This window comes from Eutrigla gurnardus (assembly GCF_963514095.1).
Source record: "Eutrigla gurnardus genome assembly, chromosome: 9".
Lineage (NCBI taxonomy): Eukaryota > Metazoa > Chordata > Actinopteri > Perciformes > Triglidae > Eutrigla > Eutrigla gurnardus.
In genome coordinates, this window is record NC_139923.1 from 13,391,178 (window position 1) to 13,410,393 (window position 19,216).

The 19,216-nt window shown below is 43.3% G+C and overlaps 1 protein-coding gene across 1 annotated transcript in view; it reads right to left on the reverse strand.

Annotated features, from left to right (window-relative positions):
* Nucleotides 1-19,216, reverse strand: part of LOC311017910 (A disintegrin and metalloproteinase with thrombospondin motifs 20) — a 77,924-nt gene that overhangs the window by 56,180 nt on the left and 2,528 nt on the right. Inside the window, exons 3-8 of the mRNA XM_084016560.1 lie at nucleotides 17,076-17,244; nucleotides 7,157-7,401; nucleotides 5,025-5,108; nucleotides 4,432-4,556; nucleotides 4,279-4,319; nucleotides 3,846-3,951 (exon numbers count right to left, since the gene is read on the reverse strand). Of these exons, the coding sequence (XP_083872686.1) occupies nucleotides 3,846-3,951; nucleotides 4,279-4,319; nucleotides 4,432-4,556; nucleotides 5,025-5,108; nucleotides 7,157-7,401; nucleotides 17,076-17,244 (770 nt within the window). The remainder of the gene's footprint in view (nucleotides 1-3,845; nucleotides 3,952-4,278; nucleotides 4,320-4,431; nucleotides 4,557-5,024; nucleotides 5,109-7,156; nucleotides 7,402-17,075; nucleotides 17,245-19,216) is intronic.

Sequence of the window (19,216 nt, forward strand, 5' to 3'; positions counted from 1 at the left end):
GAACGCAGCTTGGCATTGTGTGTTTTTCTCATCATAAATCTGTAAGAAACGTGTTTTGTTAAGGTTTAGAGTGGCTACAATCAATTGGTATCAGGATATTTTGCGATTGGAGATTTCTGCGAGACCTTTTTGGCGATTACATGGCGATAACTTCTTTCCTGGAAACTGCTGAGAAATTCCCTTATTGTCTATAAACATAGGAAAGCCACATATCCTATGAATGGTGTCTGTAGTTTGTGGTTGTAAAGTTTCATGTGGCTGTGATTATCCTAGAGGTCACCACAGGTCGTTTTATGCAGTCACGTCAAGTTTCAAAAAATGGTCTCACTACAATGAAATGGCTACTAGGAGGACTAACATCATCGCATAGGATTACACTTGAGCTCATTGGATCCACAAGAGCATTCCAGTTATGCACAATGTATGTTTTAGGGGCCCGAGTGTACAGAGACCCTAGATTATGCAAAAATTATCATTTACACTGCGTGCAAAAAAAAAAAAAAAACTGCATGGGTCTGTAAAAAGGAGGCCTTTGGGAAACAATATGACTCATACTTCATACAGATATATCTAGAGGTGAGAGGTCAAGGGATCCCTGTCAATGTGACCATTTCAGTTTTTCTCTCGTCAAATTTCCCTGTGGAGCCGCGTTATCAACAAGCGAGCATGACGTGGTTGGTACAATTGGATTCATTAAGATTTTGTATTTTCCCTCTAGTTGTAAAGCCTGCTGCAGCCTGTGGAAGACAGCAGATGAGTAGAAGGTCAGTGAAAAGGCAAAGGTCAGTGGCAGCAACACCATTCCCATCAACAAAAGTCTGCAAATGTTGCTGCTGTGCAAACATGTATGTGCATCAACATCTTCATTATCTACACATTATGTTCATGATGTCTTGTCTTTGATTTATTTACACCCTTGTATTGTCGGCCCTGCAGTCCTTTACTAAAACATTAAATTTGCCCGGAGAGAGCAGTGAAGCATCCTCACATTTAGAAGCTGGAACAACCGTTACGTTTGGTATGTTTGCTTAGTAAATGACTTAAAACCTTAAACAGTTATCAAAATAGTTGGTAATTCATTTTCTGTTGACACACTAAGACGTTAATCTGCTAATTGTTCAGCGTCAAATCACTAAAACAAGAGTGTTTCCAGACGAACAGCTGTATAAAACGTAGTACACAGCATGGCATCTGCAGATAAATTCATCCCGGCTGATTGCAGCTGGCAGTCTCTTAAAGCATGCTTTCTTGATCATGTCAGTGCAGTCCAATACAGATGTGCTGTTCTGTGCTGGTTTGGTGTACACCCATGAATGCATGCAAGTGTGCATACGTCTATGTACACACACGGGAACCTATGCAGCTGTATGATGTCTGAGGTGTTTACAACAGGATGTGGGCCGGTGCTGGGCTCGGGACTGTAGCCGAGGGTCAATCCATACCGCCACACAAACAAGACCTAACATGGCTGGCATGAGGCCCACCCTACAGGGGCTGAGGGCCTGAAGGCAAACACCCAGGCAATAATTAAGCTTTTGGCACAATAATGAGCTCCACACACACGGACCAAGCTGTTGGCGGATTCCGACAACATCAAATCAGGCTCACGTCATATTTTCACTATTAAACCCTAACAATGTGTCACTTATGATGGGGCACAGGTGCATCGGGGTGATGCAGGACAGGAAAGTTTAAAATGAAAATGGAAAGCTACTCCGCCATGTAGACTTTCTTATTATCAATCAATTGGCACGAAGAAGAGAATACTGAGTCGAGGTCCTGAGATGAGATCCTTTTAGTGTAATGAGATCGTAAATCAGGAGGTTTTTGTGACTCTGTTTGGCAACCACAAGGGAGAGATCAATAGAGGATGCAGTTCCAGTGGGAGGGTACCAACCCCAGCACTTAATTATAAGCATCCGGGCTAAAATGTGATTAGCTAGAGACCACTCACTTACAATAAGAGCTCTCATAAAAAAAAAGCTGCTTTGTTCTTTGCACTTTATGCCTTTATGCCCTGCTGTCATCCAACTCAATTTTCAGAAAGACGAAGACATTTTTCTGCACTGCAATGCCCATAAATAACTGCAAGAGTAAGACATACTGCCGGAGCGATGACGATCTGAATTTCTACAGACTGGCTGTGCATAAATATGAGTCAGACCAGACAGAGCAGTCTGCGGGAACGGCCTTGATCAGCACCTCAACGGAGACAGAGCTCAGTGATACCAGAGGGGGAAATGGATTGCTACCTTGTCAGTGGATTACACATTTTAGCTCCGCAAAATCAACCAATCATTTTCTGCACTAGGTTGTGTGTGATCATGCCAGTGACGTTTTGTGGTATGGCCTTTTATAATTCTAAGATGTTGAAGAAGAAAGACTCTAATGTGATATAAAAATGTCAGGAAGATTTAATTGTGATCTAAGACATTTAGAGCATTGGCATCGACAAACTTGATTATATGTGTCACCTCTCAAATGACACCGCCCCGCCTCGACATCCCCATGACGGCTATTAACAATCACACGTCCTTGCAGTCATCTGAGAAAGGCTTCCTGTCCATTAGTCAAAATCTTTTTTTAATCCGCAATCCTCTTGAGTGGTTCCCACTACCTGACACTGGCTTTCCCAGAGCGCTAAACACTCTGGAGAGCTCGCGCCTGTGAACGCAGCGATTAACCACGCCAAGAGGCAGCCCGCGCCAACTGGGCCTCCAGCTGCTTGAACTTTAGCATAAACAGATCCACACGAGATGCAAGGGGAAACGGGGGGGGGTTTAGACTGGTCCATCTGGCTGCTCCGGTCCGAACTCTCCACTGGAAGAATGTGTGAGCGGGGACAGAGGAGGAAGAAGAATATCTTTCATTCTTCACCAATGGCTCACACTGGTCCTTCTTTACTAGCCTACGCGAACGGGCCGGAAGACCGGAAAGAAAATCTAACACTCACTTTCACTCATATTCTCTGCGAGGGGGGTTGGAAGAAAATGAAAGGAAGGGAGAAAAAAAAAAGATGGATCTTCATCTTTCTCTAAAAATAGGCCCTCTCTGAGATGGAAGAGAAGATGGTCATTGATAGGAGAACCAGTGCGTTGAATTCCACATCTCAGGCCAGCTTCTCAAATCGCCCCATTTTAATGAACTGAACTGGAGAGTGTTGTACTGTGATTTTGTCTGATGGGTGTTTAAAGTAAACACCTACCATACGAGAGATTAAGTCATGTGTTTTGACTTCGTTTAGATACAGATTATACATATTTGTCTTTGTTTTCTTCATTTCAAAGAAGTGGTAATATTATCCTAACTCTCTGGCAGACAGGCGCGTTGTGATCAGCAACACACGAGTTACACGAAGACGGCACTCTGACATCTTCAGGTTGTTTTATCAGTGTTTGGAACTGATAGGTTGAACAAGGGCAGGAAACAAGCAACCTCCAGAATACTAAACAGAATGTTTAGCCTTGCACTGTCTGATAAAGTACGCCACTTTATAATGGATTTATTGTATTTAGCGAAGAACTCCCGTCTTATTTCTTACCACATATCCACACTGAACTTCATCTGGGCAGGACGTCCTCTCAAGACAAAGTTCTGACACATATAGGGTTAACTTCTTCTACTGTATAATAAGGTATTATAGGCTGGCATGTTATTAAAAGTCAAGTTTTTCACTTTATTATGTTCTGCACCTGTGACTGCCGTGCCCTATGTCTCTTGATAAGAGGGCTTTTGTTAGACAAAGCTGTGAGCGGTGAGACAGTGTGTGTGTGTGTGTGTGTGTGTGTGTGTGTGTGTGTGTGTGTGTGTGTGTGTGCGTGTGTGGGTTCTGTGCTGCAACTTACACATGGCCCAGCTCATGAGCGATGGTGAAGGAGGCACTAATTCCATTTTCCTCACTGATGGAGCAACTCCGGAACGGGTCGCACATGGTCCCGAGCTCTGCCAGCCCTACACGTACACGCACAGAAAAAAAAACACACAGATGCACGTGAACATACAGAGACACAGCTATTTGAAAAAAAAAAAAAAAAAAAAACTCAGCTGCTTGAGTGTTAAAGGCGATTAAACCATCAAAACGTCTGTTCCGTAAGAGAGATTAGCACCACCACCGACTCCCTCCCTCCTTCCATTTTCTACCACTCTGTTCTGTCACTATAATATTATTAGCTGACAGCTTGACATAAACTCATTATCGTACAGTTCACCCGAGTGGAAAGTTAATTCAAAAGGACTTGAGGTGGAGATATTTTTGCAAAGAGAGAGGCAAAAGTTTACCTAACGTGTCACATTTATCTTTCGCACGGCAGATGTCTTCCCTGAAACCAAACAAAGAAAACACACACACACAATGCTGTTGACCCTTTTTTTCCAGTTTTTTTCTCAAGCAACTTGGCTTTCACAGTGAGGATGGGAAGTGAGTGTGCTTACCTGGTGATGAGGAGCGCTGTGTCGTGGTGAGAGGGATGGCTGTCATCCTGGACGTTTTGGCTCTGCTGCCAGACGCAGAAGTTATGGAGAGTGGTGGCGGCATTGAAGTTCACTGTGGGCCCTTCCTGTTTTAGGTGAAACCCCATTGCAGTTGTGACCAAGAAGCCTGGTAATTAAGCTTATGAATATAAAATATCTCGTTATAGCGATGCCCCACATTCATGTTCTCTTATTTTTGTCCGCTGTGAGTATTGATCATGCATTACATGGTCTTTGTGAAAAATAGATGAGGGTTAAGATCAGGAGCCCCCAACAGCTTTCCACACAACTTCACGTCCCTTTAATTTAACTGCTAAAGAATCAGTTACGATGGCCAATCAAACTACAGTAAGCCACCTCTCGTTTGCAGGTGGCTAGCGGCCTCACTATAGTATTGTTTGTTTTCCATGGAGACCTCTCTTGAGACTACTACTGACAAGGCAGGCAGTGTCCTTTCAAACAGCCCCCACTGAGAAACGGCCAGGGACACCTGCAATGATGTCAGCCATATTGGAGGCCTGATTACAGGTAGCATTCAAGACCCCCGCGCTCACCTGTTCATTGTGGACGACGACCAGCTTGATAATCATGACATTAATGAGGTTTCCTACACTGGGGTCCCTGTACACCGCTGCTACCTGTAACAAAGACAAAACACACAGACAAAAAATGCAAACCTCCACTAACCTGAACAGACAGGGACAGTGTGAAAGCTACTTCTTCACCCCATAGATGGAATGAGAAGTAAAGCATTGCTTTAGGCTTCAGGTTTAATCAAAACAGCAACGGTTCATTCAAGTCAAAAGGGGAAAAAAATGGTTCCTCGGGGTAGGTTTAATCAACAGGGTATTAAAACCAATTACAGACCTTGGCAAGGAGAAAATAAAGTGAAAGCTGGACCCAGCAATGAATGTGAAACTTCAACAAACCTGGAGCTCAGAGCCCCTCTGTGAGGACAGTAAAACATTCCCTCTGTAGTCTTTCCCCTCGGCTTCTCTTGCTTTTCTCGTACACTCACTGTCACGGTCGGCCAGCAGCCTCCCGAGGCTGTGCGCTGCCTCCTGACAGGAACTCATTAGTCTACTATAAACATTTAGCTTGTCTTAGCCTAGGGGGAGGCAAACGTGGCCCAGGCCTGTCCACGGTGGGCAAAGGGAGTCTGCCTTTGCATGCTCTAAGTCCAACTGTGACACAGGACGCTTTTCTGCATGCTATCCCTAATGTGTGTTATTGTCTGATCAGTGGATGAACTCTGAAGGTACATAGAAATGTCTGCAGAGTCATAGCTGCCATCAAGGACACTGGGGTCATTTTCTCGGGGTTAAATGACACAAAGGGCAGTTTACATTTGAACATTTTACACGTGGTCTATCTTAGGAAAAATAGGTCACTTTTTATGCAATCTCAAATTAAATAAAGTAACTTTTAATTACAACTGTATAGTATTTTTGATACTCGATACAATATCACAAAACATATCGCGATACTCAATATATTTCTTACAATCCAATACACAATAACAATAAAAATCATTTCTGACATCCGAGCGACAGCCCTGAGTGTCTGAAAAAGCATACGCTAAAACACTTTTCAGTGGTCAATATACTAAGTCTGGTGTGATTTAGGCTCTCAGTCAGCGTGATCAAACCTGAAAACCTCACTTAGATCAAACCCAATGGATTAGACGTGGATTTGCTTGGATTTGTCATATTTTGGCTGGCTCGGTTAAACTGTGGCTAAAGTAAAAGTGACTGAGAGAATGTGAAAGAAGAAAGGAAGAATGGATGTGTTTGTGTGTGTGTGTGCACCACTGGTCTGCAAACGCGAGCACAGAACAGAACTTATGTTTCCACTTCAAACCTGGCAATAAAAACTGGCCCGGCACATTTAACACTGACTGTACCCTCACTGTCTTACTTAAGGATAACACGCCACTGACAATCATTACTCCATCGTATGTCAATGAGTGTTTGGAAGAGTTCTGTCCGTCATACTAGTGAGAGAGTGGAAGCCACGCATGGTTCAGTGCGACTGATACCATAACCTGCTTTCCAACACTTATATACTTAAATGTACAGAGGTAGTGGATCACAGTGTTACTGGCCTGATGACCAACTCGGCTCTACCAGTCAGATATGGGATATGGGGTCAATGTGTTGAGTCAGGATTTTACCAATTAACTGGGCCACTCTCGTTTAAGCAGCAGCCGGCTTGGGTCACATGAGGGTTTACAACCAAAATGTAAAACAGTAACATCTGAGGCTAGAAAAACACAGACCTGGACTGGGTGATTTAGTTTCACATTCTAAAGATTATTTTCACCAAAATTACAAAAGAAATCATGTCTTACCTCCATCATGCCATGGAGATGATGTGGGTTGTATTTGGTTTTGAGGTGTTAATTGTTCTGAGATTTCTTTCACCACCCCCGATACAATGAAGGTAAATAGATTTTGGGTGCTCATAGAAAAGATACCGCGAAACATTCTGCATGGCTAAATACCAATACAGTCAGATGAAAAAAAATATTCTATTTGGGTGAACATCAGAACATTTAAAATGTGAACTGCATCACGTCCAAATGTGTTTTTACCTCCAACAATGTCTATACAAGATTAATAAAAAATAATAAAAGAAGACTTCAACATTGCAACAAAATAATTTTTAGAAACATTATTTTACTTACTACTGACATGATTGTTAGGATGTAGTGCTCTAGGTTGCGTCCGTGGTGACGCACCATTTTGGCATCAGCTGTCACCATCAGCTCGACGTAGCGAGGGTAGGAGAGGAAGCGCTTGCGTCTGCGTGGGGATCTGGGGTGTGTGCCAGTGGAATTGTTGTCATAAATGTGTTTATCATCTATGGTGGCTCTGAGAGAGTCCAGCTCCTCTCCCATACTCTCAAAAGCAACTGGCCTCTTGGAGTTCTCTGTTTTAAGAAGAAAAAAAAGAAAAATGGGGATGAGTGATGATGTGGAGAGAAAAGATGTTTGGAACACATTCACTGGATTTTAAATCGTCATCATATGTGAGGATTGGACTATCAAATACTTAAATTCTTCCACACTTGACCCACTGCTTTATGTCACGAAGGCATTTCATGAGAGAGCATGGCACATCTACGGTTAAGAGCTGAGGGTTTTGGCTTAGCTAAATTCCAATGACATAACGGAAGCATGCTGGACTTCTATGGCAAAAAAACCCACTAGAAATCATTGTGTCATTCCGGTGCTCAGAAAATAGTTAGAAGAAACATGGGGTCAGTGGTGAGCTTTGAGAATAAGGGTTTTTTTTAGGTCAGGCAATGTGAACCCAATAATCTCATGACAACATTTAACCAACCCACACAACCTCACTGTGCAATCTGCAAGTGGAAATATGATCCCATCTCTCTGAGCCCGGCCACTTTATTAACTGACAATTAAGTAAAATGTGGACAGACATACTGAAAGGTAAAATTAAATCTATATGCCGCCTTTCATTCAACGATTAAAACTGAAGCAAATCATATCCGCAGGTGTGTTTCCAAAGACTGGAGGCTTTTGAAAGAGTTTGGAAGACACAGGTAGAAGAGGCAAACAAAAGTGGGGACAAGCTTTCCAGCCTCCACACAGGCGAGCTCCAGATTGCTAAAATAATAAAAAGGTTAATTTTGTTTGGGAAACATAGCTGCAGCAAATCCCTGTTACTGACCAGCAAATCACCCCATATTGACAACTGAGTAATGGATATTTCTAAAGCAAAATCTCATCAGCATCATCCATCAAGTTAATGATGAACACATCAAAAGTCTTCCATATGTTCTGAACATAAAAGACAATCAAACATTTATTAAGACTGGAACGATTTCAATGGCCAATTTGTGGCAGGCCATCTGAGGACGAAGTGTTTGCACGCATGGTATTGTGCTATCCAGATTTGCAGTGATGCATCGCCACATGTGACGTGGAGAAGGCTGCTCGCAGTAGTTGCTGTCAGGGGAAGATGGATGGAAGCAGCAACCCAACGAAATGATGGATAAATGATACGGGAGTGAACAGTAAATCATGTAAACCCCAGATATGGCAGCTGTAAAGGCAACATCTTAGAAGTGCCTGTGTAATCACAGCCAGAATGCATCACCCCAGTATTGCAAATATGGAGACACATTTTTCACATCCACAATTCATATTAAAAATAATATGTATGTGGTCCATATGTACTCATATGTCAACAGGCAAAGCCTTCTATAGTGTGTTGCTCTTAAGGAAACATTTATCCATGTTGGGGAATGAACAATTTTGAGAAATAAATTGCACATAAAATGACATTCATTCACTCCGTAATTACACCATCATTTTATGACTATGGTTGCGAGCCACGCATAGTATGCAGTCCGTAATCCTAATCATAGTAATGTTAGTGAAGACTTCCATTGTCTTCTACATACTCAATCTTTTCAGACAGTCACACACAGGGATTGTGTGCAACTGTTAAGTCAGAGAAAAGCAAAAAAAAAAACATGCTGAGCACTCCATGATTATTCAAGTGATGCCCCCAGCGGGCACGCGAGGCGGAGCGTGACTCCCTGGCACAAGGGCACGTGGCCCTTGCCGCCGTGAGGCCCAGCCCAACGCCAGTGCCAGCATCCAAGTGAGCGCCAAGCCTGTCTGTGCACACAGCCCGGGCAGCTGGGCCAGAACAGAGCTTTGTATTTTCCAGGAAAAAATCTCTCTCCACGGCCAAACCCCACTACACTAAACCCCTTAAACAGACTCATCGCTGCAGACAGTCTGACATCAAAGGGATTATCAAAGCACAGAGGAGCATCAACAGAAATTGGTGTTAAACCTCGGAGCAAGCGAGTGTGAGATGAACAAAAAGAGAGGACGAAGAAGAGGAGGAGGTGAAAATATAGTCCCTGTTATAATAGCCTTTGAATCAGTGCAGATTAGCCACACACAACCTTTCCCAAATCGCCTTAGGTTCAAATCCCCATCTCACTAGGTAGTGAGCTGCTACTTACACCATGAGAAGACAGGGGTGACTGCCCTGACCCGCCGGACACACAGAGACTTGACATCTCCTTTGACATTGATGTTGACATTGCTGGAATTAATTATCAAACATCAAAATGTGATACGGTCTGTTCATTTTTACACAAGCAAATGTTTTCACAAGCGCGAGCCTATAAAACCCACGGGTCTTCATAACAGACAGCAAAAAAGGGGCCCACACAGCATGAGAGCATCTATAAATGTTGTAATTTGGTTGGCTCCAGTGTGCCAAGTGAAAAGCTGACTCACATTTCTGCCCAAATACGACTTTAGCAAAAAACAAAACAAACACAATGAATATTATAAACAATGTTCATCTGTTCACTTAATCACATGTTTAATTGCATGATGGCTGAATGGCTTCATACATATTTCAAAGATTCTGGTGGGGTTTGAATTCATGCACATGTTTGCACGTATTTATATTCATTCATGAACATTAAAGTACATTCTATACTTGTGTACACACTTTCTGTTTGAGCCCATTCATGTACAGCCAGCCTGTCCTAAAGGGTCTCATTGAGATTTCAATCTAGATCAAAGAGTTGCTCTTTGACTCTCCTTCAGCTCTCTGTCAAAAGTATCAATGCCAAGTGCCCAACAATGAGGAACACACATTTCATTGTCGAGCTAATTAACATTCTTTTACAATGGCCCGCTGAGAGTTAAAGCGCCCTATTCCCCCAGTGCCAATTAAATAGACAGTATACCTTACATTGAGTATAGGTATTGCCTCGGTTCTATACAAGGTTACTGACAGTACAACTCAAGGAGAGGAAAAAAATGTTGAAACTCCTGCAGACAGAGGCACAATTAAGTGCAATTCTGTGGCTAGACAGAGAGAAGCAAAGGCAGCTAATTGTTGCTGCCGAAAAAGGCTTTTAGAAGTTAAGTGGCGTGGCTTTTGACCTCATTGGAAGACGCTGGGCTTTGTACACTAACTGTTCTCAGAGTTCAGTTGTTATTTTCAGTTCAGAGACATGCTAAAGACAGCATGGTTGTGAGCTGAAGAATGTGTTAGGAGTAGCAGACCTCCTCCGAGGAGACAAAATACTACTTATGGATCAGGACTCCTAATGATGGGCATGGAGTGTTTTCTTTTTTAGACTCAAACAGAGAGTTTCTGACCATCAGATCATCAGAAACAAATTAATCCTAATTTATTATAGATTACATGACTGATGGAAGACGGGCAAACCAACCTCCTTAACGACTGCACAATTCTTTAAAATTTTTGTTTTAATAATAGGACATTTTTTAAAAGAGGTCTGCATAAAACATACAAATAGGGCAGAAGAGATCCCTCCTTGATGGTGGTAACTAAAACTAAACCTTGACTACTTTTTTAATAGAGCTCATAATTTACTTTGAGTCTGTTTTTGTGTTTGTTTGTTTTTTGCATAATGAATCTACTTTGAGAAATTAGGTTATTATGTCTTACGATGTATAGTTAAGGTGAGAGGCTTTTGAAAATCATCAAACCAACAATTAACATAGCACCTGACATGTCTAACAAGAACATGAAGAGGGGCACTTAAAGGATAATTCCAGTTAATTGCCACTTGGATCTTACTTTGTTAGGTTTAGCCATCATTCCTGTCTGAAATAACAACATTGTGCTCACAAATCCATGGGAACAACATCGCTGAGTCAGACAAATGGACTTTGTGGTAGCAATGTGGCCATGGTACCAAATCTCATGAATTATGGTGGTGAGTATGTTAGCATAGAAAGGATATAAAAAACTATGAAAAAGACCCAAGTCAAAATACGAGTAAACCAGTAGCCATACAAGAAGAGCCTACAAATTGTTTGCAAAAAAAAATTGTCACCAAGCAGCCACCTCTGGGTCTGAAACGTGAAGCCAATGCGGACGTGCCTTAAACTTGCATTCTTTCTAATAGCCAGCAGGGGAGACTCCTTTTGTTGCAAAATAAATCAGATTGTATAGATGTCTATGAGGAAATTACCCTTGATTTATAATCTCTCAATTGCTAGTCTCTAGTCTTCTTTAATTCAACATGATGTTCATTATTATGGTCCCTTTTAGAGTAAACAAAACAGGCCTAAAGCTGGGTATGCTTTGGAGTGTGGCTACCTTGTGATTGACAAGTGGCTACCATTGCATTGGTCGGTTTGGGTGTTGTCCATTGGTTTCATCTTAGAACTTAAATCTTTCCACCCAACTACCTTAAGCCTACATTAACAGTGTATATTCACTACATGAAAGTTAATTGTCACCAGTTTGGTCATCAGTATTTGGTTATAGCTCCTCTAATTCCAATTCTGGTTGCAAAAAAAAAAAACAGAGAGAGCGACAAGACAGCCACAAACCAATGTGTGACGTCACGGTGACCACATCCACTTGTTATTTACAGTCGTAAGATAAAGTTAGACAGTTAAGAGGAGTAATGTACCTCCAACACAGCCAGTATGAAGTCATTACATATTTTCAGCCATCCTGAAAACCTATTTAAGACCCTGAAACAAATAGTTCTGCCTTGACATATATAAAGCAGGTCAGCAGTTTGGACTGGTTTCTGGCATCTAAGATGATAAACTGCCAAGAGCTGCAGGCGATGACACTGATGTTTCACTGGCCAGCTCTCCGCTGCCTTTCCCCTGTCCATCTCAGTGGGAAACCGTCGCTCACCTGTCACCCTCTCTCACCTCTGACTGTCACCCATGCCACCATGCAGTCAGTCACTGTCACACAAGTTCCTCCTACCATTCCAATCAGCCCCCATCTGTTAAGAATGCCCAGACAGTAGACAGTGGCAGAAAATAGCCCCAGCTGGAATCTGTCACGGGAACTCCCGAGACAACACAACACATTGGGTTCAATAGGGCTGAAGCCTCAGGGTAGGCAGACACATGGCAGCTATTAAAGTTATAGACTGTCTGTGGTTGCCCTGCCCAGTCCGCCCTGTCCAGAGTATCTGTTATCTTAAAATCACGTGCCAATGAGTGCAATGAGCCATATTATTAGCTGCATTATCCGTCATGACGAAGTGTTTCAAAAAATTTCAGGCAATAATGGGACAAAGGATCATAACTGAAGGGAAAACTAGCACATTACTTAAAACAAACACACATGTTGGCAAAAGACTCGCAGTCAGTGTATGGCAAAACACATTTTTCAATTCAATAGGTCTAACATTACCATCTTATCCTCCGAAAAAAAACCTCTTAAGTCCATTGAAAAGGACAATCAAACGACAACATAAACTCTGGTTCTTTTTCTATGTAGGCCGATACCAAAGCAGTGGGTGAGAAGGCAACTTTAGAGAAGCAGGTGTAAAAGAAGAAAAGCAGGCAGTGGGAGTCAGGGAAAAGGCTGGGGCCTCTGCCAAACACTGCAGCAAAACCGACAGGCACATGCAGCGCAGGCCAGGACTGCTCAAACACATGAAGAAAGAACCTTTCTCCATTCCTCTGCACTGCTTTGCTCAGCAATTCCCAATACTCAGTGGGATTCTTCGTCCACAGACAGGGCAGGGAGATGACATGCACTCCTGACACAAGCTCTACACATGCAAACCATATATATGGATGCACACAAAAGGCCAAAAACAAACTTTCTTTTTTTCCCCTAGCAACAATAGGCACTTCCTGGAATGGGGGAGGTTTAGTCTGTCCAGGGGGCATGAGGGCACAGGGCAAGCCTAAATCTTTTGGAGCCATCAGACATTCTAAAGCTCCGCACCATCTAAAGCCAGACCCTAAAGGTGAGAAAGGTTGTCCGAGTGATCAGCATCTGTCCATCACACCCTGGCCGGCCACCTTTCCTGACCCCTGTCAAGAGCTGGAGTTAAGAGGAAAACAAAGAGGTTAATGCATACATACTTGCAAGAGAGGCCCAGCAAACAAGCTAGCAAGCCCAGTAACTACGCACCTCTAGGAAGGGGGAAAACTCAAGGTCACATCCACCCGTCCAGTGAGTGACTCCAAACAAAGAGGGAAGTGAGGTCACAATCAACAAGTGCTTCCATTCAACATACATGAAAGCGCAAAGGGAGAGCGGGCAGCGATTCAAGTCGGCTAGTTCAAACCACAGGCGGGGGAGGGCATTTTCCATGTAAATGAACCCATTGACCAAAAACCTGATGCTAGCATTTGAACTACCATGTATACACAGTGGGCACCAAGGGGGGAATCCTATACAATGATTGTGTTGAGGGTCAGGGGGCAGAGATGCCATGTGTGCCAAGTATTGCCGCATCAAAGCCAGTCACTTCGCTGTCCCAGCTGCCCCTCAGTCAGCCATCAAGAAATCGGGAGCCAACGCTGGTGTTTGGGTTTTACGACTCATAATGTTTGCTGTCAAGCTGTCTGTATTCAAGTCACTGTTTCTAATTCAGACAAAATATGACACCCCACAGCTTTAGACACACAGCCAACAACTGTGAGAAAGAGATGCATAGCTCCCCTACCCTCTGTCTCTTGCTTGTCTTCACATGGATTTTAGAGAGCAAAGGGAAGAGACAGAGAGGGAAGAATCTGCCCCTATCTGTAACAACCCTCATCCCCGTGGCTATCTATATCGAAGGACGACGCAGGGATTCACATGCGAGCTCAGAGACAGATACCCCGTAGAATGTGTCACTAAAGGTCGGAGATGTGTTGTGATGTGAGCCAAGTGAACGTCTTCTTCAGAGGCTTTTAAAAGCCAGAATTGGGCACAACAAGGCACTGTGACGTTAAAACATTAATCATCCACTCAACAGCTATCTACGCTAGAGGTATTCTAAACAGCCGGGAAGCCACCCAGGTTGGCGGACACAGACGGAAGACTGATACAGTTGCTAGTCAGTCAGTGAGACCAAATTGAATGCTCATGTTGTGCAGATCCTTTGATTTGCTCTTCCATTTCTAATGTGCATTGTCTGTTTGAAACACGTATTTGAGAAAAGCAGCTGAAGACAGGTATATTGTCATGTCCTGACTGCTGAAATAACAAAACATCATTTCCCATCAGGGTAACACTTTAAATGCTCTTATCATTGCACTTCTGTTTCCGACACTTCACAAGGAGTGATGGCACATATTCGAAAAAATTCAAGCATCTGTATGTCAGAGATGACAAGCGGAAAGTAAAGGAAAACAAAAGTTCATCGTTGTTAAATTCATGTGGAAACTTAGCCTTCCTCTCCTTTCAACACGAGGTGTGCAGGGACTGTACAAACTGTGGAAACTCTTAGTGCCTCAATGGATACAGAAGTCCCAGTTGTTGTTCTGGCACTGTCCACAGAGAACTAAGGCAGAACTATGACACATCATATCTGAGGAAAAAGCTTATCTCAACAGAGGTATCTTGCTGGTGATATACATTTTGTTTCCTGGAGGGACACTTGATAAAATGTAGCTTGTTTCATCTTTGTCATATTAAAAAAAATGTTTTCATTTGCAAAGAGAAGGCTGGGTGAAGACCTTCACCCTTCAGCAATCAAGCTCCAAGCCCCAATTTTGATTTAAGACAAGGGTCCTCTTCACAGGAACATAAAGTTGAGAAAGAAAGAGAGAAAGAGAAAAAGAGAGAAGGCCAAAAGATGACCCTGACAAAGAGCGCTTTTATGGCTCCTCAAAAAGAGGAGATACTGGGAAAGGAATCGGCCCCCCCGCTAACACCACAAGTCCTGCAGTCTACATTAAAAGATAAATCTGAATTTTTTTGTTTTGTTTCTTGAATTGCTATAAATCCATTAATTTAGACAGTTTTACTGGAGACAAAAATGCATAACTGAAATAAAAACCTGTTTCTGCTTCTATGTTAACCCCTTAGTTGCCAGTTTATCGGGTAAACCTGAATCCTATGCAGCTTAATTAATTCATTTCAAGATGTTTGTCTTAGTGGTACTGATTCGACTCTGTAGTCATTTTGTACTGTGATGTTTAAATGCATTCCATTACAATGAAAGGTAGGCTATTTTCAGTGGTTTGAAGGTTATATTTTCATCGGGACCTAATAATTTCAAAGATTAGACGCTCTATGTCCTTTTTTTGTAATTAAAGAAAGATCTCAACACTTTCTTTTCTCTCTCTGCAACTGGGTTGTGGTTAAGAGACCTGTATGTAAGACACTGATTAAGTCTGAAGGGGAACAGGAGGAACAGAAAGACATACTGTACAGATGTCGTGTAGAGACGAAAGATGGGAAGAGCCAGAAACAAGACCATAGACCACAGAGCTGAATGGGTGCTACGTGTCATCTCTTTAAAAGGCCGAAGCCAAGAGGCAAATGTCCAAAGCCAAGACCAGGAGCAGTCACTACGAGTGTTTTGCAAGCAGAGCAACACGTGCCAAGCCAGTGTTTATATCTAACCGGCAAGTAGCAGTGTATACTGCAGTCCTTCCCATAAAAAGACAGGACAGGCCTGTTAGTCCTGGCTTAGTATGGCCTTCAAAGAGTGCATTTATCACAGCATCTGGAGAGGGGCCTATCTGATAAAGCTGAGGAGCCGCAGCCTGGGACACCTCAGAGTCCAACCCCAGCCCGAGTAGTTCTTTTAATCCTGCTGCTCATTGTTTACCTGCAGCCCTTTGATGATGCCCTACAGGTGTCTCCTCCATTTCAGCATCATCCTCCCAAACATCTCCTGTTATGTACCGAATATCATTTCTACAAGAAAAGGTTGTATCTAATTTTGGAGATATAAAAGGATCAAATAAGAGTAAAGATAAAATAACTGAATGATGACAATGGGTGTTCTTGGGACAGTCAGTCATTCAGCCAGGGTCCTTCACCAAGCCTCCACTCATTCTTGACAGAGAGTATATTTAAAAGTACCTCAGAGTGGGGGCTGAGAGACCCTCCAGATTTCTCCGCCTCTGTTTACCACACACAGACTGAGGGAGTGAAAGGGCAAAGCATATTAAGGAGGTACTGACCTGGCCCATCAGGTCAGTCCAAGTTCTTTAAACCGCCGCCACGCACAATAGCCACCAGCAGGCGACAATGACTGGGTTCAGACAACAAGCAAATCAAGCGGTCTGCACATAAAAAGATTTATAGCACCACACAACAAAGGCCGCCCACAGAGCTCCCCGTGAGGACGGCTCTAAGGCCTTCCAAACGGGGTGAACTCCACTCCGTCACCCCGCTTTCTCTCGAGGGCCTCTCCACTACGCAGAAAGGCCTCAACCATAAAAATTCAAATGAAATTGGGGGGAACTTTCAAGCAGCCTCCCATGTGGAAAAACCTCTCCAGTTCTTTTCATCACAACTGCAACCTGAAAAGTAATTATTCCTTCCCTCTGGGTTCCTGCCACAGACCTGGGATTGAATGCTCCGGCAGAATGTGAGTAAAAAACACCAAGCGTTGGAGTGCCTTTTGCTTAATTAGGTTGAGGAGATCCAGTTACGCCACTTTATCAAAGCTGAAATCTTTTGGGTATCCTTCAAGCAAAAAGATCGTGATTGAGTGTAATCTCCATTATGGGACAGCATTTACTGCTACACCTCAGAAAGTGAATGCAGGTCATCAGAAGGTGCAGTAAGCGTTTGTGGGTGAAAGTCAGACAGACAGTCATTACGAGCAGTAGAGTTAGGCAGTCTATAGTCTGTTACCTGAGGCAGCACAGGGCTCTGTGTTGTTGTCAGTGTGCGAGATGTTCTTCTTCCTCTCATGTCGGTAGACAAGATGAGGTTTGTTGTGCTCTTCGTCATATTCCTCCCCCTCCGCATTTAAAAGAGGCTCCAAGAAGTATTCGCCGTGTTGCGTCGTAAATGTTCCAATCTAGAGCAGAGGAGGGGGAAAAAAAGGGGATGTCATTGATGACCTTTGGTGGGAAGCACGCACTTGCATGTGTGCTTTCTGTACTGTATGTGTGCAGGCTTCTTTTACAGATCGGGGCATAGTTTCAGTCAAAGAGGCTGCGGTTTAATTGCAGTCATTCAGCGTTGCCCTCGGGCACCGCTGTGCACATTATTTCCATGCTCTCGAGCAAGCTCTGTTGTCTTTGACAGGTGCGCATGGAAAGAACATGCTGACTCACAAAGGTCAGATAATATCCAACAGCTCACTGCTACAAGAAACCGTGAGGAAAAATCCATTCATGAGACATTTTAAACCTTGTTCTTTACTTTAATGAATACACAACTAAGTCACCACGATTCAGTAAATCATATGACACCTATATGCATGGACTGTGAAAATGCATTCCCCCTCACAACCTGACGCTGGTGACGAGTGACATCATCATACATGGCCCGAGCTGCTGACAGAGGAATGCTAATATTGATTTGGCAGCTCAGTCCCTCACACAGCTTCTTAGCTCACTCAGCCATGAGGCACAATGGTGTTTGTATGGTAATTTCATGCGCACACTTAAACAGGATATTGGACACTGGAATGTTATCTTTGAGGCAGCATCTTTCCATAACCATCCGCCACGTGTGATGGACGTTTGACAATGGAAAACATACAAAATCGGATATGGAAAACATGCACAAACTGTCTGGGTACATTTCCTCCCCCACGTTTCAAAGTGTGAAGGATTAGTTGGCTTGCATGTATGCACCGTACTTCATCGGAAGTGCCACAGGCCTCAAGTGCTACAAGTGTGCCGTGCTGTGGTGTAATGAGCTTGTGAAAATAACCACCAAAGCCTCAATGTTTTTCATTGCACTCCACCTTTCCTGCAATATTGCCATTTCTTCATTTCTGACAGGCCAGCATGGATTAATTACACCGCTGCTGCAATGCAGGAATAAATCAAAGTATTGACAGAATCCTGTGTCAGTGTTCATTTGATGAGGCGAGGTGGCATGTGCTGCTAGTTAGTGCAGACAAACAGGGACTTTCTAATTAAATATGAGAATGTTGCAGCCAGTTGTAGTTATCTAAATGTAACAAATGACTCAAACAGTCTAGAAGTTTGTCTGTATCTTGTAAATCACTATTCAAGTTAACTTAGAGTTAACTTTAATGAGATGATTATGGTGGAGCCCTTTCTAAAGTTCTCATGTGGCGTTAACGGGAGGCTGAAGAGACAAATGCTCTGTTCAGTCAATGGAGGGGGCAGAGTTTCAGGGTTTCCCAGCATTAGCTCAGCAGCAAATCTGGCAAAAAGTTCGGACAGACACAATGGTTGCTGTTCAGTAGCAGGTGCTGAACTGGACCTTACGACCGAGGGACTCCTATTTGAAGTGAGGTCACTGTGCTGACATGGATGGAAAAAGACTGTTGGCACGCATCTGTTTTTATCAAATCCCACAAAGGGACTTTTAAACCCCGAGTGCTGAGTCAGCCAAAAGTGACGCACAGCTGCAGTCAATCTCTGAAGTAAAATAGGACATAAAGGTGTCATGGGTCTGGTCTTTACACAGAGGTCCATCGCTTGGTGCTGGAATGAAGATAGCCTAATTCCTCCGGACAGGCGGACTCACCACACACTTCTATTATGTGAGTGAGCTGAGAGAGTGAGCTCCTTCAGGGACGTTTCCCACGGTGTGTGAGCACTCCTTGAGTTCCCCACAATCTTCATTGGCAGTTGTCTCCTGTTCACAGCATTTCTTCCCTTTTCTGCCCGTCACAGCTCACTTTGAAAAGGCCAAAAGCTCCTCAACCCCCCCACCCCCCCATTCCCCCCTGGGGATGGCTTTGAGCAACTCTGAACGAAAGGGGAACCTGCTTTTTCTGGAATGACCCCTTTGTTTTAGGGCTTAATTATTCCTTAATGACCTCATCCCAACAAAATGTGCCTGGC